Raw genomic sequence first — 22,419 nt, 5'->3', positions numbered from 1 at the left:
CCCTCGGACCATTCTGCCCATCAGGCGAATCGGATTACATTCATTGTGCTAGTCTCGTGTGAAGGCTCATTGGTGTTGTGTGTTAGTGCCTCTTGATCTACCTATTGACTGCATCTATTGGGGGATGGGCGATAAGAGTAGGTGGAGGGGCGATGTCTTTTCTGTCCTTACATCTGACTCCTTAAAGGGATAGCCGATTGTTATTAATTTAATCCCGAGTATGGTGCCCGTCTTTAAGGAAGAAATCACGTCTTGTTTCTCACTTCCCCTCCCCACGACAAGAGTCTGATACCATATTATGGGACAACTGAAATCGGATATTATGGGTATACCCCATGCCAAAGAGGAGGTGGATGCCGACCTTGAAGCCGCCCATGCTCCTGGCAGGCTCGGTTGGTATGAGCAATCATATGCATGGCCACAACTCAGGAGTCATCTGGAGCGAGTCCTGTGCTGGACCCTTTCGTGGATTGTCTTTCTGGCTGTCGTCTACTTGTATCGTGGGTCATTCTATGCCCAATAGATTGAATTAAACTAACTCATGACAGTGGCTTCCTGAGGGTTGATGTTGGCTGCTGCTTTTCAAGGATGTGATTCTTATTCTCGATGTTTAGCTAGGCTCATCGTTTTCGCGAGTTTAGCATACTGTGTCCATGGCTATTTAAAACTCTTAAACCAAGGTTCATGTATATATAGCAGTCTTCCGGGAAGATTAATTTGACCCAGTGGGATATTCCATATGTTTATAATCATCCAAAATGCCACCACGAAGCTATTGAATGTGAGTTAACTTGCAGTCGATTCACATTCCAGTCTGGTCAAATACGCATAAATACATAAGATACTGAACAATCCATCTGGTTCATGACTATGCATGGGAATAATAGAGAGCGACTCAATACACTGGCAGAGTTGAACGAGAGAGTCAATAAAGTTAACGAAGGGTTATAGTAACACACTGCAGACTGAAGCAATAATCATCAAACGTAACAAAAGTACTCCTAATGCATTAGGCCATCCTTCTCAGCCGACGACGCATGTCCCTCATGTAGTATTTCATGGGAATGGTCCGGATAAAGCGCGGGATAATCGGGTAGGCGATCTTGGCTCCTAGGATCACGGATTTATAGATTGAACGCCGCAGACGACCATCGCTCATACCATACTCCATGCGCAGACGCTGGGGCAGCATCTGAGCTGTCATCAATCGCACGAAGGGCAGGCCCATACGCAGTGGGAGGAACAACTCCTTGTTGTACAGCAGGTCCTGGGCGATGTTGCGGGCGTGGTCGGTAACTTCTAGGTTGGCCACCGTCTTGTCCCAGTAGCGCCAGAAGGCCTTCCGGTCCTTGGGCCAGATCTCGAGCGGCACACGCAGCGACCGCGCCAGGACTGAGTATTCTCGATAGATCAGATCAGCCTTACGAGGCTCCATGGCGCCGTAGACTTCCTCGTACATGAAGATGCCGCTGGCATACAAGGTGGCTGCCACCCACATCTGAAGCTCCGGGTCATCCGCCGAATATCCTGGCCCATTGACCTCGGCGTGGGCACGATTGACCAGGGAGATAATCGCGCGCTTTTCGTCCTTCGTGCCGAACGCCATGCAGTAGACGAAGGTCAACGTGGTCCGCAGACGGTGTAGTGGGCGGTACGCAAAGCTGCTGTGATTGTCGACGCCCTTGGCAACACCGGGCATGGCAACTTGCAGGAGGATGGCTGCAGCCCCGGTGGCGAGCAACACCCCTTCTCGTACGATCTTCTGCACATTCTCTGTACCCTGGAGTGAGTCGAGCAAACTGTCATCCGGTACCATGTTCAGAGTGTGCTTTTCCGAGATACTCGATTGCCATGGCTCCGGGGTGTCGTCTCGCTTGGACTCGTCCGAGTCAGACGTGGTCACTGATAGTTTCGCCTTTTGTTCCATTGTGAAACTCTTTGGGGATGTATATAAGACGTGCCAGTAGAACCTTGGCCCACAGCATATCACTCCACCCTTCGAGTGAAAAGATCGCACCGTGGCTTTCGTATATATAACCTGCTATCTTACATACTGGGCTATGGACCGACTCCACAACTACCACTGCACGAATTTAATTCCACGGCCGCAGTTGGCAGTCCGAGGTGGTGTAGATCTTCCGTGGGGCGAGACGGATAAATTCACCAAGCTTAATTAAATTAAATTGTCGCTGGAAGGTTTCTGTTCCGCGGCAAACGGTCCGAGGAGCAGGAACGCACAGCCTCCAATATACCTTGAACGAAGCGAAAATATGAATATCGACAGGGTAAATGGGCAAGATGTAAAAATTTAATTGATGGGAATGAATAGAGTGCCAACCTTAAAAACTCAAGCTCGAAGATGCCAACCTAGGTAACACCATCACGAGGCATGAATCCAACCCCCACCTTTTTGGTGGCCAGAATAACCCAAGGTAAGCCGTTCCTAGGAATTGTTATACTTGTTACTAGTGCGAATTGACCGCCTGCCACGGTGCGAGGATGGAGAGAGCCTGACTTCTCCACCCGATCTAAGACAGACTACCCCAGTTGGACACCAAGCTTGTCTCTACTGAGTGACGATCAGAGGGATCGTGAGTAGTCAGGATGCTTAAGATAGTAACGATCTGGAGCGCTAGTCGTCCCCAGATCCCCGCTTTGATTGATAAAGTGTTTATTCCCCGCACCCCAGGGTGCCACATATGCTAGATGCATTCGCTGTTGTGTGCACTGGTAGCTTCCTTTTCTTCTTCTTGGAAAGACACCGGAGTGCGTTTCGCAATTGCTGATCCTCCATGGCTATCGGTGAGTCGGACAGGCCCTTCGACAGCTCCAGTGCCTGGAGAGAGTCTATAGATTCCGACTCTCCGGGCAAGGAGAAGCAGCGTGCAGGAGAGCCATCAGGGCCTCGTGGTGGCAGTGGTGTTGGAGCCAGGTCCAGAGACCCAAGATATAATAAGCCCAGAGGCTTTTGGACGCGTATCCTGAAGCACTTCAAGCGGTATTGGCTGTGTTATGGCCTCCTGGGCATCATATTTCTGGCAATCTTCCTGCCCGTGTTGTATGATCGTTGCCTTTCTGTGGATTCGTTCGTTGTTGACAAGATGGAACATTACTAAGTCTGGGCTTAGTTTCCTGGTAATCATACCGGCAATTGCGCAGAGGCTAGTCAATGATGCTAGCATTCCAATCCACTCTGCAGCTATCATGCAACCAACCCCGGATAGCTTAATGTTCTCGCTGTCTGCATCTCTAAATGTTCCCCTCGGGCTCAGTGTGCGGATAGATCCACTCAACTTGAGTCTATTCAATCGAGATGTGAAGCCGAGAAAACCATACGTGACGGCTCCGCTCAATGGACTTCGCCTGAAAGGCAAATCCGACATCACGATTACCAACCAGACGACCAAGATCCTGGACGAGGAGCAGTTCACTAAATTTTTGAGCAATGCGGTTTACTCGAAGAGGTTTATCTTATCGGCTTATGGTAAGACAACAGCCCACTTGGGAAAGATCAAAGTTTCCCTCACCCTGGATAAAGATATAGAGCTAAATGGTAAGCGTTGCTGCTGCACCGCAGTTGATCGATCTAGTACCATTGACCTCCGGTGTTGCAGGACTCGATATGTTGAACGGGTTCTCTATTGACGCCGCCAGACTGGCCCTCCCACCAGAGGATGACGGTTCCAACCTGGTTGGAAAAGCAACACTGCCAAATTACTCTGTCGTGACATTTGCTCTGGTAAGCTAGATCATCGGTCTACGGGAACTCAGTAACTGACTTTTCGCACAGGGGAATGTCACTCTCAATCTTAAGGTCGATGACCTGATTCTAGGAAACGGTACTATCAACAATGTACTGCTGAAGCCTGGAAACAACTCAGTTCCGTTGCGTGGAGTGGTGGATATCCCAAATGCGATCAGGAATATTGGGCCTATTTTAGCTGCAGAGACAGAGGCTCTGAGCCAGGGAAATGTGATGATCTCAGCATCCGGGAATTCGACTATCTACGACGGGGAGCATATATCATACTATGAGAAGGTGTTGAATAACCTGACCATCAGCGCGAACGTGCCCATTCTCAAGGTGCTGTTTGGTTCCATCTCCGGATTGGTGTCATCGAATCCCGACGTGATGCAGAACGTGACCGACGCGTTGCGGCAGGCGAACTTGTCGTCCAGCCAAGATATGTGACTAGTGATGATGAATGAATAATGACATAGTGTTAATGACACAAGATGAGCATGTACCTTTTGCCGCGGTAGTATAACAACGGGCGTAAATCAACCGTAAGGGCAAAGCGAAGAAGCCCTAGCCCTAGCTAGTGTCCCAGCGGCCGCCAATCTCGAACCTCGTGGAAGTAAGCTAGCGACAACTACCACCAACCACAAGCGCAAGTGGCTTGAGAGACAGTCTGAGACAGGCGTACTTGTCTCATTTCCCCGCAATCCCAAGGAATCCTCAACATCGCTTCCCTAGTTCCCCGCATTTTATATGAGATCTCCACTCTATAGACTTTCGGTCCGCGGCAGTAGGACCGGCAGCGTGAAAGAGAGAACCCTGACATATGTAGAAAGCGAAAAAAAAAGCCATCAGCCCCTCTCACACGCGCTGTTGTGATAGCTCGGCCGCGGTCACAGAGCGAGAGGGTCCAGTCGGACCCTTATACTGTCTAGCATTATCATGGGACCCCGCACGAGAATACGGCAGCGCTGTTTGTGGTCAACCTAGGCGAGGGCAGGGCTTGTCCGAAAGGAATTTTCTTACCGCCACGATGCGCAACGAGGAAAGGCTCGTTTCGACAGGGTAGCAACTAGCAGACTACGGTGCGATGGCGCACCTGGTCCTCGGTAATCACTGGCAGTGATGGAATACTAATAAGAGTCATCGGCTCCTGCTTGCATCCAGAGTGTCTGTGGCATCCATCGACATCAGTCAGAGTCCGCAACCCTACACAGGATGAGGGCTATTTCTCTACTGTCCCCAGTGCTGCTAGCTGCCCTCGCAGTCGCAGCTTCAGAATCGGACCACAATGCAACCGTGGGATCGACTGCGGTGAGCGTAGCCAACGTCCTAGCTGCTAGCATAGCGCAGGAATCGGCTGCAACAGGTGACAGCAGCAACAGTGCGACACAGGAGCAGGGTGCGGTGAGCGCAGCCAACATCGCGCCTGTCAGCGCAGCGCAGGAACCAGCTGTAACTAGCGACCGCGGTAACAGTGCACAACTCACAGTAGCAGAAAGTGAACAAAATACTGATGGATTCAACATTCCAGGTCCGACGAATCTTCCCTTATCTGTGGGTGATATTCCTGTCCCGACCGTTTCACTTCCCATCACTGTCAAGGTTCCCACACCCTCGATAGCCACCGAAGAGATTACAGTATCAAAAACCACAGTATCAAAAAGCACAGTAACTGAAAAGACAACGGAGTCGACGCCCAGACCGTCTGCGAGCAACCCGGGTGTTGACTCCATTGAAGACCTCCTAGCAGGTGTGCTGGGTGGCGACGGACTCTCGGAGATCGAGGAGGGCCTCAAGAATGTTCTGAGCCTATTTACGCCATCGTTTGTCAAGGATGCCACTTCTCTGGTTAGCCAGGCCTCTGGGTTCTTTGACCAGGACACGATGCAAGATACAAAGGCCATGATCAGCACCTTGGGCAGTATCAAACCATTGCTCTCATCTCTCTCATCGGGCAATAGTAGTGAAGTTAGTGTTCAGGGGCTCACATCGCTGCTTGGTAACGGGTCAATTTTCAAAGACATTGACAATATCCTGAAGAGCATCGCTGCCCTGCCGGCCATAATTAAGGAGATCCTCGATATACTAACGAGCGATGAAGTCCGCGAATTCCTGCAAGCGTTCCCAGAAATCATGGATAAGCTCTTGCCGATCCTGAACCCGGAGCTAATCAAGGCTCTGGAGTCGTTGATCACGGAGAACCTGACACCAGAGCTGGTGAATGACTTGTCATCAACTCTGTCTGCCCTGCGTCCGCTACTCCATGATATTCAACCTATCCTGTCGAACCAGACCATGGAGCCACTCCTGAATCTTGTGAAGACCATCATCTCACCCACGTTCATTAATGAGATCGAAGAGGTGCTGAAGGCTTTGCCGCCACTCATCAAGGACATCTTGCCTCTCCTTGGGTCTGATATTATCACCCCACTAGTGAACCTTCTCAAAGAGATCCTCACTCCTGAGTTCATCAAACAGATCTCATCCCTGCTTAGCGACCTTCCTGATCTATTCAATACTCTTGTGCCGTTGATCAAACCCATACAGGAACTTATTACGGAGATCGTGACACCAGAATTTATCAAGGAGATCGGGTCATTGATTAAGGCTGCGCCACCGATCATTAAGGAGCTTATACCTCTCCTCGAGCCTCTCGGCAATCTGATCAAGGAAGTCCTGACGCCAGAGTTTGTGAATGACATCAAATCATTAATCCAGGCAGTGCCAGGCCTTTTGGACACGATTCTACCGCTGGTGCCCAAGGTTGAGGAGCTACTCAACAAGGTTCTAACACCGGAGCTCCTTAATGCGCTCGAATCGCTTCTTGACGCCGCACCCGAGTTGTTAAACAGTCTACTACCGCTTGTGCCGGACTTGATAAACCTGATTAAGAAGATTCTGACACCGGAGCTCATAAAGACCCTTGAATCGGTCTTGGATGCGGTGCCAGGGCTCTTAAATAGTTTGCTACCGCTGGTGCCAGAGTTGGTCAACCTGGTCCAGAAGGTTCTGACACCGGAGCTCATTCAGGCGCTTGAGTCGCTTCTCGATGCCGTACCAGGGTTATTGAATACTCTATTACCGCTCGTGCCAAAGCTTGGGGATCTTCTTAAGAAGATTCTGACACCGGAGCTTCTAAATGCGCTTGAATCAGTTATTGATGCTGTACCAGGGCTCCTAAATAAAATATTACCTCTTGTACCAGAGTTGGTCAACCTGGTCCAGAAGGTTCTCACACCGGAGCTCATAAAGACACTTGAGTCGCTTCTCGATGCCGTACCAGGGTTATTGAATACCCTGCTACCGCTCCTGCCAACGCTTGAGGACTTACTTAAGAAGGTTTTAACACCGGAGCTTTTGAACGCCCTTGAATCAGTTCTTGATGCTATACCAGGCCTGTTAAATAAAATATTACCGCTTGTGCCGGACTTGATGGACCTGCTCAATAAGGTTCTCACACCGGAGCTTCTGCAGGTCGTTGGCTCGCTTCTCGACGCAGTTCCCGGATTATTGAATAGTCTATTACCTCTGTTGCCTACGCTGGAGGAGATGCTGAAGCAGATCTTGACTCCCGAGTTATTAGCGGCCGTCCAATCGCTCCTTGCGAAGGTCCCTGGCATTATCAACGCGATACTGCCATTGATACCATCGCTTGAGGACATGATCGTCAACATTCTCACACCGGAATTCATCAGCGTGATTCAGAAGATTTTGGCGGCAGTTCCTGGATTACTCAACGCCGTTCTACCCCTGCTTCCACCCCTTGAAGAGCTTATTCCGAAGATCCTAACCCCCGACTTCATTGCTTCCATCGAGTCTGTGCTCGCTGCTCTCCCGTCGATAATACAGGACATACTGCCTTTGCTACAGGGCGATATAATCAAGTCACTAGTACAGATTGTGACTGACATCCTCACTCCTGAGTTCATCAACGATATCAGCGGTATTGCAGGCCTGATCCCGCCATTGGTGCACGACCTGGTTCCAATCTTCAACAAAGACCTCATGACGGCGATCGTGAATTTGCTGGCGAGCGTTGTAACCCCAACGTTCATCAACGATCTTACCGCGCTGATCAACGCAATAATCCCAGTGGTGAAGGATATCATTCCGATCATTGGAAGCGATGTTGTGAAGGATCTGGTTGCAGGACTGCCAGATATTATCAACGGTCTATTGCCAATTCTGAATATCGACATTATCCTGGGGATCGAAAGGGCCCTTGCTGGGCTTGTCACTAAGCAATTTGTCACCGATGTCGGCGTCGTGCTGGCAGCGGTACCACCACTGCTGCACAGCTTGGTCCCCATTTTTGGCACAGAGCTTCTTGGGCCTGTGGAGAATGTCTTATCCACATTGTTGACACGAGATTTCCTGGAAGACGTTGGAGGGCTGGTTGACACGGTGCCACCCCTTCTCAACGAAACGATGCCGTTGTTCCACCAAGACATTATCGTTCCAGGAGAAAATGTTCTTAAGGAACTCATTACCCCCGCGTTTATGAATGACATTGGGTCTGTGCTCAATGAAACCCCTGCCATTGTCGAGAGCTTGATTGCCGTCGTTGGCAGTGATGCAGTGAGCTCGCTGCTAGACGCTGTGCCGAAGGTTCTGAACAGCCTTTTGCCACTTCTGAATGGAGAGCTCATATCGAACATCGTGAACGATCTGACTAGTCTTCTAACTACCGACTTCATGAATGATATTGGCACAATTCTCGGTTCAATACCGGGTCTTGTACACTCCATCCTACCAATCTTCACTGGAGATACACTCACGGACCTGGTTCAAAGCCTCGTCCCATTGATCAAGGCAGTGGCAGCTGTATGTTTTCCCCTACGGACTTCTACGAAGAATTGTTGCTAACTTCTGCCTTCTAGTTGCTGCCGCTGCTGACCAATATTTTGGCATCTGTATGAGCTGGGATTCGTTGAGGAGCGTGTTCGGACCATGGCGACACTAAAGCAACATTTTTGGCGTGTTTCTGGAAGATATATATGTGGAGATTTCGGATGGTAGTGTAGTAATCTGGCAAAGAAGAGTGTTGACCTGGACGACGTGTCTGCTGATCATTGCTCAGTGGCTCGGATCATATGAATACTGTATCTAATTTTCTGATTAATAATATCATGATTGATGTTCTCTATGGGCACCATTTTGTGTCTCCAAGTTATCTGGAGTCCGCTTGAAGGTCCCCAAAAGTGGAGGTCATATACAAAACTTGGCTTCGCTGCCGAACAGCGCCTTCGGTGTCTATATCAGTCACCTTTCTAATGACGTACAGTGGCCCCCTTCTGAGGATTGATCATTGTATACAGAGAGCTTCAGGGGTCCTTGGCTATAAATTAGTACTGTAGTCAGTAGTGGGAAAAATCAAGAATCAGTCTTCTGTCGATAGACTATCTACTGTTGTTTTGCCTACGTATCCTTACCTAGTTGACAGGTCCTCTACCCTGAATCTTTAAACAGTGCCCAGTTACACTTTGTAGCAAGCGAATATTTCAATGTTTTCAAAAATATGTGATGCATTTCTATCTTAGCGCCGATAGATATACGATACATAACAAATATCACTCCACAGCGCTTGCATCCACGGCTGCGGGCCGACATTTCTTGTTTCGTAGCATATTACAAGGAAACACTACTTTATCTAAGGTATCGTGGGCCAACTGTTACAGTCAGCCAAATGGCTAAACAAGAACGAAGCGGAGGACGGAATGAATAAAATGACAAGAAAAGAGTCAGTCCACTAATTTACAAACAAATATTCACATTAATTTCTCCTAGCTCCTGCCTACAAAGTTCCTCCCTGCAGATGAATGGGTACTCGGGATGTCATAGTCGTTGATACAACATTCATAGAACGTCATTGAGGAAGAACACCGAAGTTGAGATTACAAGTAGTGGTATGCTATGAGAGGTAGCTCTAGGCAGCCTCGCATCGCAATTGCTCGTTACCATATTCCTTATCGGCTGATCAACAGTTGCTTTCAGCATCCGCAGCATTGGTTGAATTAAGGGTCGACCCATTGCTTGGTAAGTGTGGTGACTTTGGCTCACTATCGTGTCGATCCATCACTTCATGCCACGGACCGGGGCCTGCAGCGGCCTCCCACTGGTTAAAATCCTGGCCCGGGTTAACCGTCTCATAGTGGAATATGCTGAGGAAACCATAAAATCCACATGCAAGGAGAGACCCTAGCAATGGTCCTACCCAGTAGATCCAGTGGTATCCTGGGAAGCTGCGGTTGATCACATCAGGGCCAAGGGCACGGGCAGGGTTAAGAGCACAGCCGGTATAGTAGGTCCCTAGTTTTATAATCAGCATATGCGTATGCTTATTTGCATGATTCAGGCGCACAAACCGACTAATTGGTTTACAAAGAGGACGAGGCCAATTCCAACAGGAGCCAGAAATGTTGACTTTTGCTTGACCACAGCCAACATAATAACGACAAATACCAGATGAGCCGTTAGGAACATTTCAATAAAAAGGCCCTGGGAGATCGAGGTGCCACCGCCCAGCCTGGTCTGAACGGCCAGAGGACCTGGGAATAAGCAACTGACGACACCTGCTGATGCAATCCCCGCCACTATTTGAGAACCGAAGACCAATACACCCCGAACAGGATGCATGCCTCCACAGAGGCAGAGAGCCAATGTGACCTATGTGGGATTAATATTAGTATCAATGTCATTTTACTAGCCAGGGGTCTTAGTCAGAACATACCACTGGATTGAATAAACCACCCGTGACGCGGTAAAACGTCCAAACATTTACAAGGAGGGAAAACCCGAAAGACAGTGACAGATAGAGTAGATTCGAGGTATTTGGTGGCGCTCCTTCAGCCGGCTTAGGAGTATTAGAGACCTGACCACCAGCAAATGCGAAGAAGAGGAACATAAAAGTTCCGACAAATTCTCCCACTACCGCAACAAAGTTATTTTGGAATGTATGAGGTACGTGTAGCATGGGCAATTGGCCCTTCTCTGAGCGGACAATGGGCGCCGTATTCCCCCCAGGCTGGTGCCGTATACGAGCTGCTAAGCTCTGCATCAGTGGGGTGTTCGGCATAGTCGAATGGCTTGTTGATGCTGTGTTATTGGCCGTCTCATTTCGTCTCTGATGAATCCAGTTTGGCATTTTCCCGTACGTGGAGTAATGTGTCTGTAAAACAGTGAGATAACAAGTTGAAAAACGACTTCTAAATGGTTTACCAAACACGATTTGGCAACTTATAGGGCCAAATATTCGCTATTTATGTTGAGCGCTCTACCAGGAAGCTACGGCTCGTGGATATAGATGATATCATGGTTGCTCTATGTGGGACAATGTTCTAATCGGTTGAAAAAATATATGGAGCCTGGTATGTCATAAGGTGTAATAGTGGCAAGGTGAACGGTTGCTAAACGTCGGAGAGCCAATGGATGGACGAATATGGCATTCAAGTACTGTACTCAATATATCACATCAGCCGTTTGATCGAGGCTATAACTAAATCTCGAAATTATGCTTTAGGAAAGACTAACTGGCCAATCACCCCACGTGCAGCTTAGACCCACAACGGGACCCATGGCTGCGGAGGTTCTCAACGATCCCCGTCGTTCCGAAGCCTTACCGAATTGCACCTAGTGGGGAAAACTCCTAGATAGCACCGAAAAGAAGAAAAAAAAAGCTACTATTTTATTTTATAATCAAGGTGTCATCTGAGTATCGGTCTAGACATGGCCCATGATGTCAATGAAATATGCTTGCATGCAATAGTAGAATGACGCATTCCCCGAATGCAATAATAAACATACTTGTATAATTGGCCGATGAGCATTGTGTCTGGAGCATGAATAGGAAGCATTTCTGTTGCCGAAGAGCTCCATTAGCTTTGGGTACTAGCGCTAGTTTTAGACTTATAACTTCAACATGGATCAATGTTATTACACCCTTGCCGAAGGTGTTGATGCTGAATCGTGACATTTGGTGCTTATACATACTCTTGGGTAATTCTTTTGAAGGTTGTCCTTATGCTAGTAACGCCACCTTAGTTCAATTGCGTAACAGAAGTGCAGGTGGGGGTGGTCTAGTACTTCTTCAGGACACTCAGCTTATTGAAACATCAGCCCACGTCTCCAGAGAAAGAATTCCAGAAAGGTAAGTTCAAACAGCGAATCAAAAGTTATTTATTCTGACAGTATTAGGCCTTGGGCTTTAGGGTGGTTCATGCGAAAGCTGCTGGGTAGGTCAACTGCTGTTCAAGCGTGATACCTCTTAGGGATTCTGACTGACACTCACCAGGGCTTATGGTGGATTTACTGTCACCGATGATTGCTCAGATATTACCTCGGCCAGTTTCCTCAATCAAGTGGGCAAGAAAACTCCAGTCTTATGGCCCGTATCCACAGTTGGGCCTGAAGCTGGTTCAGCTGACACTTCACGCGATGTGCATGGATGGGCAATGAAGCTGTATACTGACGAAGGAAATCTCGATTGGGTGTTCAATAACACCGTATATTAGTATTCTAGCTCGGTGGGCCATGCATACTATCGGAAATACTAGCCTGTGTTTTTCGTTCGCGACCCGATCAAATTCCCTTCCATGAACCGATCCCACAAGAGGCGTCCGCAGACTGACCTTCCGGATCCAAATATGGTAAGTAAATGCTCTTGAGATCCCCTCAGCGTGCATGAACCTATGTAGCTGACTGTAACTAGTTCTGGGAGTAGGTGATCTTGTAATGCCATGTTTTCATGCCGAACACTAACTCCAACACAGCTTCCATGTTGGCAATCCTGAGGGCGTCCACGAGTTGCTCCATGTTTTCAGCGATCGGGGAACACCCGCGTCCCTCCGTCACATGAATACTTACAGTGGACACACATACAAATTTACAAGAGAGGTACGGGGATCCTGTTCCCACTGGTGTAAGGGTACTAAACATCGTGTTCCTCAGGATGGCTCTTTTAAATATGTGAATATCCACATTAAAATAAACTAGGGAGTTTAGTACTGAACCAAAGAGGAAGCCGTGCGAATTGCAGGGGAGAATCCTGATTTTCTCATCAAGGATATGTTCGAGGCGATTGAAAAAGGGGATTACCCAACCTGGAATGTTTACGGGCAAGTAATGGATCCTACACAGGCGGAGAATTATCGGTGGAATATATTCGACATGACTAAAGTTTGGCCACATCATGACTTTCCTCTTAGACAGATTGGAAGGCTGACCCTGAATCGTAACGTGAGTGGAGTATCATTTATACCGGGACATGGACAGAGGCTAATTTTACAAAGCCCAATAACTATTTCACTGATATTGAACAGGTAGCATTCTCACCGTCTAATATGGTCCCAGGGTCTGCACCATCTGCTGATCCAAGTACGTATCTCTTTGATTACTTTTAAATGCTGGCACAATTATCTACCTGGTGAGGGAACGCTAATCTGTTGATTTCTATATAGGATCACAATTGAAGCCGTTTCTTGTGAACGAGCATTTTGGAGGGAAAAGAAAGTGATGGAAAACCAGGTTGAGTGCCCCTATTTAACTTCACAAAATTCCTACTAGGTTGTCTAGCTCACCAACTTGTTCACCCCACTTGCTCACCCAGCTCTCACAGCGCACCCAGCTCAACCGCACTCACCCTGCGACTTGGCGGCGCTCACCCCTAAAGCAGCAACTCCTAAAGGGCTCATTTTCCAGTCGGCCGCGTTCACCATGTGCTTAAGCACGGCTGAGCGGACGGGAAGCCCTGTTCTCCACACCCTTTGGTCGTATGTACTAATATGCTGAATGGATAGGTAGATATACTAGCATGAGAATTAAAATATAACACTCGGGCAATATGAGAAGATGTGAAGTGTGATCAGCTAAGGATTTGGGGAAAAAGGCAGTACATATTCATATTAAGAGGATTCCACTAACGGACACTGCTGATATTCCTCAAAGCTGAACTATTGAATCATACAAAACTGCCCACCAATCATGGCTTGACCAACTGCCCACCCCGTCTTTTGATCCGCCTTCTCATCTGACCCATCATATAAGTCTTCGTAAACTGTCGTAGGAATAGTGGCATGAAAGGATAGACACCAGACATTCCACTGATGAAGAGACCAGAAATGGCCCGTGAAGACTTTGTTGATTTCAGGAGGAATTGATCACGCACGCGGGGAGGCAACTGCTCGATAGTGAGCCGTTTAACAAATGGCATGGCTATAACAGCCAGTGGCCGGGCCCACAGTGGCAAACCTTTGGCCGGGTGGAAGATATCATGCAACACTGCACGGGCATTCGGCGTCACACATAGTCTTTTATTCACCATATCGTCCCAGTAGAACTGAAACTCTGTGAGATTCTCTGGCCACATCCCGGGTGGTACTTGAAGTGACGTCCCCATGATCGAGAATGCCCGATAGACTCTTTCGGCCCTCGTAGAATTGAGGGGTCCATAGATCAACTCGTACATATTGACCATAGTGGCATATATTGTGGCCGCCACCCACACCTGCAGCTCAGGGTCCTTTGCATCATAGGTCTGTTTGTTATGTTGTCCGACGACCCGAGAGTGAGCTTTATCGACGTATGCCTTCATGGCCGCCTTTTCCGAGGTAGAGCCAAAGATCATACAGTAGATGTACATCTGGGTATACTCTGCCCGACTGATAGCCCGGGTTCGGAAGGTGCTGTGATCTGCGACGCCAGCCCCTACCAAAGGGTGTGCGATTTGGAGCAGGATTGCCGCAGGGCCGCCGACAAAAGTGATGCTTTCCCGAGCCACCATTTGCAGCTCCATCATTGCCAGATCAGAGATTTCAGGCACGGAGTATCCCTTCTCCACATCCACGGGAAAATCGTCATCCTCCTGGGTAATGTACACGGCACCTTTTGCTTTCATAATTGGGACTGTCTTGAGTACAAACTGAGAATATATTTCAAGGATACAGTAAAGGACTCAACGAGGTAAACATTTCCGCAGAGCATCATAGGAGGAAATATCGCCAGCTTTATAACAGAGATATCACAAAGGCCTGGTATGTCCATCTTGCGCAGCCTTTTTGCGCTCCCCTCATCACGGCTCAGCGACACCGGTCCGTGGAACCTGTATAGCGTATCCCCGTATACTTCCAGGTATAAAGCGCGGTACCGGGTTGTTAACGCTGATCCCATGATGATGACGGTGAGCATGACATCTTCATGCGGGACGAAAGAGGGTTCACGAAATCACAGTCAGTAGCCACCCACCAGTACAAGAAGACCATCGACAACAAACTCAGAACTGGCTCAATCAGACTGGATTGTACGTTGGGCTCCGAAGAAAGGGATTGCTTGCCTCGGACCGTTTGTGTATTCGTCATCATCGTGCAAACTTATGGAGATGGCCGTGGTCTCAGTCCTGTTTATTTGGTTACGAAACGTCAGGATGGGCTGGCATAGTTGACGGCAGTAACGGTTATCGGCATCATTACGTTAGCTTTGGCTCCTTGATATGTTCCATCCCACTTGCTATGAGCCAGAAGTTCACTGTATAGATTTAGGGTGGGCCTATCTCTGTGGTTCGCACGCAGCCTGATGTGCGACGTGATAATCCAACAAGCTCCAGCTTGGAGCTTATCTTTGGCTGTACATCTGGGTCCCCTACCGAGGATCATCATATCAAGCCATTAGATACTCGGCTAGCCAAGACCTTGATGCTGGGATCATCCATAATTCTATCACCTTGGTAAATGTCTGATTCACTTTGGCGGTCTGCGTGCATGTATGCTCTGGACAGGCTGAATAGCCCCCACAGTTGCTGAGTCCATACGGCGGAATGGGTGAGTGATAATCGAGTCAGATAGTCACGAGGGCAACGGGTTGCATAGGCGATCGAGCATTAATCAGAGCAAAGATATTTCTGCGTATCCAATTGAGCTTCGCCCTTCGTGATTGGCCTTGTTCTGTGCAATGCAGCCAGTACCCCGCGAGGTCATTCCATACGGATCCGGGACGAACTGGCCGTCCGAGGCTACTCACTGTTTCTTGTGGCTTGAGCTGTCGTGTAGGTTACCGTTTACCTCATAAGTTGTAGTGCTAGCAATGAAGGCCTTCTCATGTGCATAGGTGGAGGCTTGCGGTGTCCACTATATCTAACTTTCCCAGGATCAGGATCACTGCAAGCTAAAACCTCTCAGTTTCGTGGAAGAGACAGGCTTAAGCCTATAGGGTTGGGAAGCGAAACCGCGGGATCACCTCCCGGGCCGCGGCTGCACCAGTAGCCCTCGGGACCGGACTGCCATAGCGTCGACCAGCGCTACTTTTGGTTTCTTTCGTTTACACCGTAGGTATGTAGATCACATGAGCTGTTACTATAGTTATTCATGAAGGACGTGGGTCTGTGGCATTCAGGGAGAGAAACTGAGCCCTTGTCGCCGTTCAGTAATTAGTATATTGATATCCGCCTTGGATAGACATCAGATAAAGCTTGCTGCTTGGACAGGTTTCGATACGCACTTTGAGCTGTTAGGTCTGGCATTTCTTTTGCGTATTGACAGCAATTAAGCACAATGCGACACTTACGGTACGTTCCTCTGCTCGCTACCAGTATTGCTATGGGAACAGAGGTCATTGCCTTGAGAGGCCCACCAGCCAATATCCGAGGTTTACGGGAGCAGAGGTGGGTGTCATGGCCCTTCGCAAAGGTGACTATAGTTGCTAAAATACTCACCCCAAGGTCCACAATGAATCACCCAAGTATCATATTCGAGGGGACGGCCTCCCCGAACAGCTTGGCCTTTCATCCACCACTGGCCTCAGACCAGATACGCTCAATACTAGTGGCCAGAGCACTTGTCGGGTTGCTCAATTCCCCGTTATCCAGTATTCTGGCCAAACACTCGCAGAGTGCAAGCATTGCCACAGAGTCCTCGATTAGCCACAACAAAACCACGCACGGTTCATCGAATATGGAATTGTATTTGGGATCGCCAGGTGTAGCGTATCCCACGGGGCTACTGTCAGAAGGAAGCCAACGGATTACTAGCACTATCACTGCAAATGGTGCTGAGGCAACAGATAATGCTTATAGTTCAATGTCAACAGATATGACGCCCCAAGGAACAGAGGCCATGCTGGGACGCCTGCTGACAGCTTTGAGGACCCTAGGGGCGTTGATGCTCATGTAAGTATCTTTCGAGCTGATGGGATTGAGCCCAGAGAATAGAGTGGCTGAAGTGGAGTACGCAACAGAATGGTCCTTACGCTCGATTCTCGGTTTGGACGCAGATTCCTCAATGCATCAATAGACGGAATTTCGATCGTACAAATTCTGATACGAGCGTCGCTAACCTAAAAACAATGAAGGGGTCTGGAGAACCTCATGGTCGCCGCTATGCCGTCAAGGTCTACGACATTGCGTTTCATATTTCACCACCTTATGAACACCACTTGAACGCTATGCGGTTCCTAATACGACAGTTTCCCCTCCCCATCTAGAGGTCTTCTTGAACACAGCGGAAGAGTTTGCCGTATCTTGTCTAATAAGGTAATCAGATTCTCCACGCGCTTAGGACACCGTGGCTATCTCTAAAGCCAGCCTGCTCTTGCATGTCCATGCTCTCCGTCCCTGCTGCAAAGGATATCCCTGATGCATTCAGAGGGCCTTGCCAGGGTACAGGATACGCCATATCATTCATTCGCGGAAGGCAAAACTCTGCGTCAATAGGTGGCATTGACTGGAGAAATTCGAATGCTACTGCAGGTTCATCCCTGTCACCAGGGAGACCTTGGCCATTCCGAGTCACTTGACATGGCGAGAACAAGTGCTCAGGCGCCTGCTGTCTGGCGTACATTTGTGGTCCTGTCTGGGAAGTGGTTCTCGGGCCCAGCTGTGCACTAGGACCTATAAAGTCTACTTCGGTAATATCTCGCGGCCTGACGCTCGACTCTTGCGCCTTCCGTTCAGTTTCACCCAAGGACACCTTAGTCACCCATGGCAGCTGAAACCCTAAGAAGCCGGAGGCCACTGACCGTAGGACCTCCGGTAAACCGTTTTCATGTGGTAGTCGGCCCGACGAAAGAGAGTAGTCTGTAGAGGTTGAGATGAGAAGGTATATACGGGGATAGCGGATAAACAAATCAAACCACCCCGAGGCATGCTTTGCCTCGACGGCCTTCCATGTCCTAGTCGGATATGTCGCTCTTTGTCGGTACGCCTCAGATGCCCGCGCGGGTCGACGTCCTCGAATACCCAGCTCCCCTGACATTTTCGTTACGAGGCGGAGGATCTCCTTTGTACCCACAGCAACAAACTTTGTTACATCATAGAGTTCTATAAGGGCATGATAAATTGTCCCTAGAACGTTTAGCCGTTGCTGCCGTTGCACGGCTTCGCTGTCGTTTCGTGCCAGGCCAGCATCAATCGCCGCCACCACTATCGGCCATCCAATGAATGCCAATCTGTTTAACGAGCGGCGAGTCAGTGTTGTCTGTGGGTAGTAATGGCGCAGCCAGGGTACCTACATGGAAAGCGGAATAACTTCAATATCCTTCATATTACTGAAGTATTTCAGAACATCATGCAATTCATTTACAGCCTCTTGGAGGCAGTCACCAGTCTGCTGGAGCTGCATGGTGTACGAGTGTCCGACAAACATCAGGTTGGCTTCGAGGAGAAGGGCTTCGTAATGGGCCAGATGAATATGGGCTGTGCTGTATCGTGGGGTTAGCTGGGGATATAAGAAGGTCTAGGGATGTGCTACCTACTAGTAATAGACATATGTCATCTTGATAAAAGACGTCACTGAATGCAAGACATTAGAAGGAGTCGACGACAGAGAATACCGCGATTCCGTGTCCCATTGACGTAATCTATTTCTTGTCTTCAGAACATTACCCATGCATGTCGGGAACTCCTTTGAGGGAAATCCCATTCCAGAGCTTTCCCAAGATGAAAAGATGAAGGAATTCATGTCAGTAAGGACAACCGCTAGACGGCACTGCTGCTGTAGCACCTTGAAAAGAATGCGCTTGGTTTGCACGTCATACACCTTAGATTCCTGGATCTCCTCTGTGAAGTCTCCCTCCTCCAAGATATTGTTCTCAGCATCGAAATCCTTTGTTGTAAGCTGGCTGCGTCGGCGGAGGGCGAGGGAAATCCATCGGTCGCGCAGCAGAATTGACCACCATAGACGTTTAATGGTGGATTTCTTAACACTGTCCGATGGCTTCGGTGGCTTTCCTAGGATGATGGCATTCTGTATAGCATTGGCTAGAAGTAAGCTACCAATTTGAGGATCATCTGGGGAGGCTTGGTACGAGAGCAACAATGCTCCCTGAGCGCGTTCTAATGGTTGGTCTTCGGCTTTCAGATCTAGTAGCAGCTAGAAGGTGTGTCAGTGTCGCAGAATCCAAACTCATGCCGCATAGGTACGGTGCTAACCTTGGCTCTGTTGAAGAAGGCATCGCTCGCTGTGGGCCGGTCCTTAAACCCACATTCACGCAGTGCCTCTAATGACACATACTAGAAGGGTTAGCTTGCCTCTTCATGAAATCAAACAGAAGCGGCGTACCGGACAGCTTCTGAACAACATGGCCTGTAGCACTAAGACAGAGAGATTGCGACCGTGTGATGATACGCGATTCCCTTGCTGGCAGTACAATTGCCAGAACTCTGCCTGGTCTAGTATAGGGGCGCCGACGTGGATATGCAAGAAGTACTTTTTCACAAATTCATCGAGAATCCGTCGAACGGGTATTGTAAAACATCCTTTTGAGCCTAGGTATGATATATCCCATTTGTCCAAACAAGACAACGAGCGAAGCTCGAGGAATGGATAGGAAGAGAATTCAACATTAGAGCTCGACATGGGCACACCAGCTGGACTACCTGACATCTCGAGCGACGGCGGTCTGCCGCCACTGTCAGGTCTTATTTCGTGGCTCTGCTGTGTTTGCGGTGATGGATCTAGGGGACTCTCGGGACTCTCGGTTTCCTTCAGCTTGTACGATGCCGGGTTTCTTCTTTTCAAGACAAGGCCCTTCGATCTGGCAATTGATTAGTTCAGGCGCCTAGTCCTAATGCTGTCCAAAAAGCGATGGAATACGAGACAAGATACATACGCGCGTGGAGCTCGCTCCCGGAAGGTGCATAGCTGGCCATCCTGGAGGCACCTGGAGCAAGGGCATCCGCCAAACGATGCGTCACAGCGCACCTTGCGCTGTTGACACCAGATACAGGCGCGAGTGGCCCTTCTGGATCGTGAGATAAACATGTGTACGTTGGCGCTTCAACCCCAACAATACGCCGCCGACTTGATCTTGCCACCTGGTGCAAGAATATCAATGACTGGAGCCGAAAACATTAGATAGGAGAGAGTAAAGGCTAGTATTGAGGGGCGCTATTGTAAAGGAGAGCCGACCTTTGCGGGGAGGCGGCTAGGATCCTGACCACGATGTGCTTATTCAGGGTGAGATCTTCATCGTCCAGTACTTGGCTTTATTCTCTTGAATCAGCATTGGGGCGCGATTATGCTGTCCCTGAATCAGATTCATAACTATCACTAGTCCGATCCTGGGGTCAAAAGCTGCTGTGAAGATCATTGGGCAAGAGTATTGTCCTCGGCTCATGCGCACGGACGCATTCTTGTTGTGATAAACGCTGATGCATACCTGTACGCGTGTCCACCTTTCATGCAGAAGCCCCATTGCAGCTGTCTATTCGAAGGGTTATCAGATACGCTGGCGTGCGGCGTACCCCGCAATCGTCGATGATCAGCATGGACGAAGTTGCATGTGGAAGCCCTCGGTCCGCGGGCATCGTCGTATTCGATACGACCCAAACTTCAGTCCATTCTGGGCGATCGGGGCGCATTGATGGCATGGCTATCTCCTGGTCCACATACTTCACAGCCAATGTAGTGGTCAGCGGGTAAATTAAGGTGAGGGAAAGTGTTCCACAGGGAGGAAGTAGCTCGATTCGACGGATGCAGATCCTAAGGTCAGCGTTCGGAATTAACAGTGGATTAAGGCGGATATTGGCAATTTTGAGACCAATAATAGTATAGTGAAACTAGGAGATGCTTTACTATGGAGTGAAGCTTTCTTTGGAAACGGCTGGTTCAACATCGGACCAAGATAGTGTACATGCCTCTGCAGATCAGCGCTGGCTTTCGCATAGTCGAAGTAACAATCCGAATGAATTATGGAAACTACCCATTTCACCAAAAATTGAGACCATGGGTAATAATGGCCAAAGTGATTATCCGCGATAAAAACAAATAACAATAACGGCCTTCTTCACAGATGCTTGTAGCTCTCATGAAGGTTCATGATCTGAGAGAGCTAAACTGGCTAAGGCAACATCCAAGAAGGCAACCAAGATTCCCTCACCATCAATAGGAACCTTCCGCAAAGAACCAGATACCAGATTTATTAGTCACCTGAACGGCTAGTAAGAGTGATCTCCAGATCGCACTTCACTGTTCAAGATCTGAACCGGATATCCCTTTTGTCCCGCCAGCAGAGACAAAGGCTCATGGCTCACAGTATAGCCTTTGTCTAGTCCAAGTCTCCTGGATTTTCAAGGTAAGATTGAGACCACTGGGTGTCTTAGTTCCAGGCACGGGTAGTGACCTATGTATTCTTTAGGTGTATCTGCCAAAGCCGATCGACTAGCCAACGCACAGGAAAAGTCAAAGGTGAGATGCTGTCTGGCAGATAAAGGTACCAGTCATCCTCATCTATCAGACTCAGAGCACGTGTCAACACAGTGCACTCGTAGTAGAAGGGATAGAAACCACTATCCCCCCAGTCGATAATCCCAGTCACAACATATTGGCCGCTTGAACCAAGGTCCTGCTTCACCATAACATTGCTAGTTCTAACATCGCCATAGGTGAACACTGATCCATCCGCCAATGTCGAAGTATCGTGCTCCAAAAGGGAGCGGAGAAGCCTAACATAAGTAGCACTACCATAGTGACGAGCGGAAAACTGTAAGTCGTCGAATCCTTTTGTTGTCGTAATGCCTTTGAATAGGCTGCACTCGTCAACACCAAGTTCCTTGACTCCCTCTCCATAAACTCCACCAAGCGCATGACCAACTTCATCAATTACGGAGTTGAGGTTTGTGATGATCAATCTCTTGCTTATGATCCTTATGAGCATGGACCTAAGGTTATGGACTTACTGTAGAATATGGAGTTTCCAAAGCTCAATAGCAATCCACTTATTGACAATATCGTCGATAAATGCTGGCATAATCAATACCGCACGCTTGAGGATATGGCCACACCGACAAAAACGTTGCTTAAGGAACCACGAAGCGAAGAACTGAACCACGAAGCAGCCTCCCGTCAGACATGGCGCATAGCTACAGAAAAAACACCACGCCCGTTATGGTCCATCCTCGGGGCCCAACGGCGGAACAACGCGGAGGTAAACAATGGTGACGACTATTACAATACGGATCAGAAGCGCTCTGGTCAGCGTAGACATTCGAAAGAGAAATTCTGCCAGGACTTGGAGAAGCGTGGACTTCTTCGCCTACTTACTTCGAGTAGGTCCATGGAGCTTGGATTCAGCATGGAGCACAGGCATGCGTCACGAACTACTCCCGCAAACTGGGGAGGAGACCACTATAGGGGGAGGTCGGAGACTTCGGACCATTTCTTTAGCTACGGCTGGTTGATGGTAATTTTAATTTA

The 22,419-nt window shown here is 48.8% G+C and overlaps 8 protein-coding genes across 8 annotated transcripts; 4 read left to right on the top strand and 4 right to left on the bottom strand.

Moving 5' to 3' along the window:
• Positions 1 to 1,009: 1,009 nt before the first annotated feature.
• ANOM_002164 (oxygenase MpaB family protein) lies at positions 1,010 to 1,927 on the bottom strand (the record flags this gene model as incomplete). Its single annotated transcript, XM_015547421.1, has 1 exon — positions 1,010 to 1,927. The coding sequence occupies one exon, from the start codon at positions 1,925 to 1,927 to the stop codon at positions 1,010 to 1,012; it is 918 nt and encodes a 305-aa protein (XP_015410175.1).
• Positions 1,928 to 2,792: 865 nt separating this feature from the next.
• Positions 2,793 to 4,192, top strand: ANOM_002163 (DUF3712 domain-containing protein; the record flags this gene model as incomplete). The annotated part of the gene is made up of 4 exons (XM_015547420.1): positions 2,793 to 3,058; positions 3,129 to 3,553; positions 3,615 to 3,739; positions 3,791 to 4,192. 4 exons carry the CDS (start codon positions 2,793 to 2,795, stop codon positions 4,190 to 4,192), a joined length of 1,218 nt encoding a protein of 405 aa, XP_015410170.1.
• A 765-nt stretch (positions 4,193 to 4,957) lies between these two features.
• Positions 4,958 to 8,661, top strand: ANOM_002162 (uncharacterized protein; the record flags this gene model as incomplete). Its single annotated transcript, XM_015547419.1, has 2 exons — positions 4,958 to 8,566; positions 8,623 to 8,661. 2 exons carry the CDS (start codon positions 4,958 to 4,960, stop codon positions 8,659 to 8,661), a joined length of 3,648 nt encoding a protein of 1,215 aa, XP_015410169.1.
• A 1,058-nt stretch (positions 8,662 to 9,719) lies between these two features.
• Positions 9,720 to 10,886, bottom strand: ANOM_002161 (putative aquaporin; the record flags this gene model as incomplete). The annotated part of the gene is made up of 3 exons (XM_015547418.1): positions 9,720 to 10,051; positions 10,108 to 10,408; positions 10,473 to 10,886. 3 exons carry the CDS (start codon positions 10,884 to 10,886, stop codon positions 9,720 to 9,722), a joined length of 1,047 nt encoding a protein of 348 aa, XP_015410172.1.
• Positions 10,887 to 11,660: 774 nt separating this feature from the next.
• ANOM_002160 (catalase) lies at positions 11,661 to 13,140 on the top strand (the record flags this gene model as incomplete). Its single annotated transcript, XM_015547417.1, has 10 exons — positions 11,661 to 11,707; positions 11,858 to 11,888; positions 11,936 to 11,973; positions 12,033 to 12,243; positions 12,295 to 12,387; positions 12,450 to 12,457; positions 12,511 to 12,634; positions 12,689 to 12,706; positions 12,758 to 12,976; positions 13,030 to 13,140. 10 exons carry the CDS (start codon positions 11,661 to 11,663, stop codon positions 13,138 to 13,140), a joined length of 900 nt encoding a protein of 299 aa, XP_015410171.1.
• A 578-nt stretch (positions 13,141 to 13,718) lies between these two features.
• ANOM_002159 (oxygenase MpaB family protein) lies at positions 13,719 to 14,633 on the bottom strand (the record flags this gene model as incomplete). Its single annotated transcript, XM_015547416.1, has 1 exon — positions 13,719 to 14,633. One exon carries the CDS (start codon positions 14,631 to 14,633, stop codon positions 13,719 to 13,721), a length of 915 nt encoding a protein of 304 aa, XP_015410134.1.
• Positions 14,634 to 16,281: 1,648 nt separating this feature from the next.
• ANOM_002158 (uncharacterized protein) lies at positions 16,282 to 16,899 on the top strand (the record flags this gene model as incomplete). The annotated part of the gene is made up of 2 exons (XM_015547415.1): positions 16,282 to 16,391; positions 16,449 to 16,899. 2 exons carry the CDS (start codon positions 16,282 to 16,284, stop codon positions 16,897 to 16,899), a joined length of 561 nt encoding a protein of 186 aa, XP_015410135.1.
• A 363-nt stretch (positions 16,900 to 17,262) lies between these two features.
• On the bottom strand, positions 17,263 to 19,986 carry ANOM_002157 (Zn(II)2Cys6 transcription factor; the record flags this gene model as incomplete). The annotated part of the gene is made up of 6 exons (XM_015547414.1): positions 17,263 to 18,172; positions 18,236 to 18,424; positions 18,479 to 19,095; positions 19,155 to 19,235; positions 19,285 to 19,759; positions 19,835 to 19,986. The coding sequence occupies 6 exons, from the start codon at positions 19,984 to 19,986 to the stop codon at positions 17,263 to 17,265; spliced, it is 2,424 nt and encodes an 807-aa protein (XP_015410156.1).
• Between the last annotated feature and the right edge of the window lie 2,433 nt (positions 19,987 to 22,419).

Source organism: Aspergillus nomiae (assembly GCF_001204775.2).
Source record: "Aspergillus nomiae NRRL 13137 chromosome Unknown contig00035, whole genome shotgun sequence".
Lineage (NCBI taxonomy): Eukaryota > Fungi > Ascomycota > Eurotiomycetes > Eurotiales > Aspergillaceae > Aspergillus > Aspergillus nomiae.
This window is presented reverse-complemented; position numbering and strand designations above follow the sequence as displayed.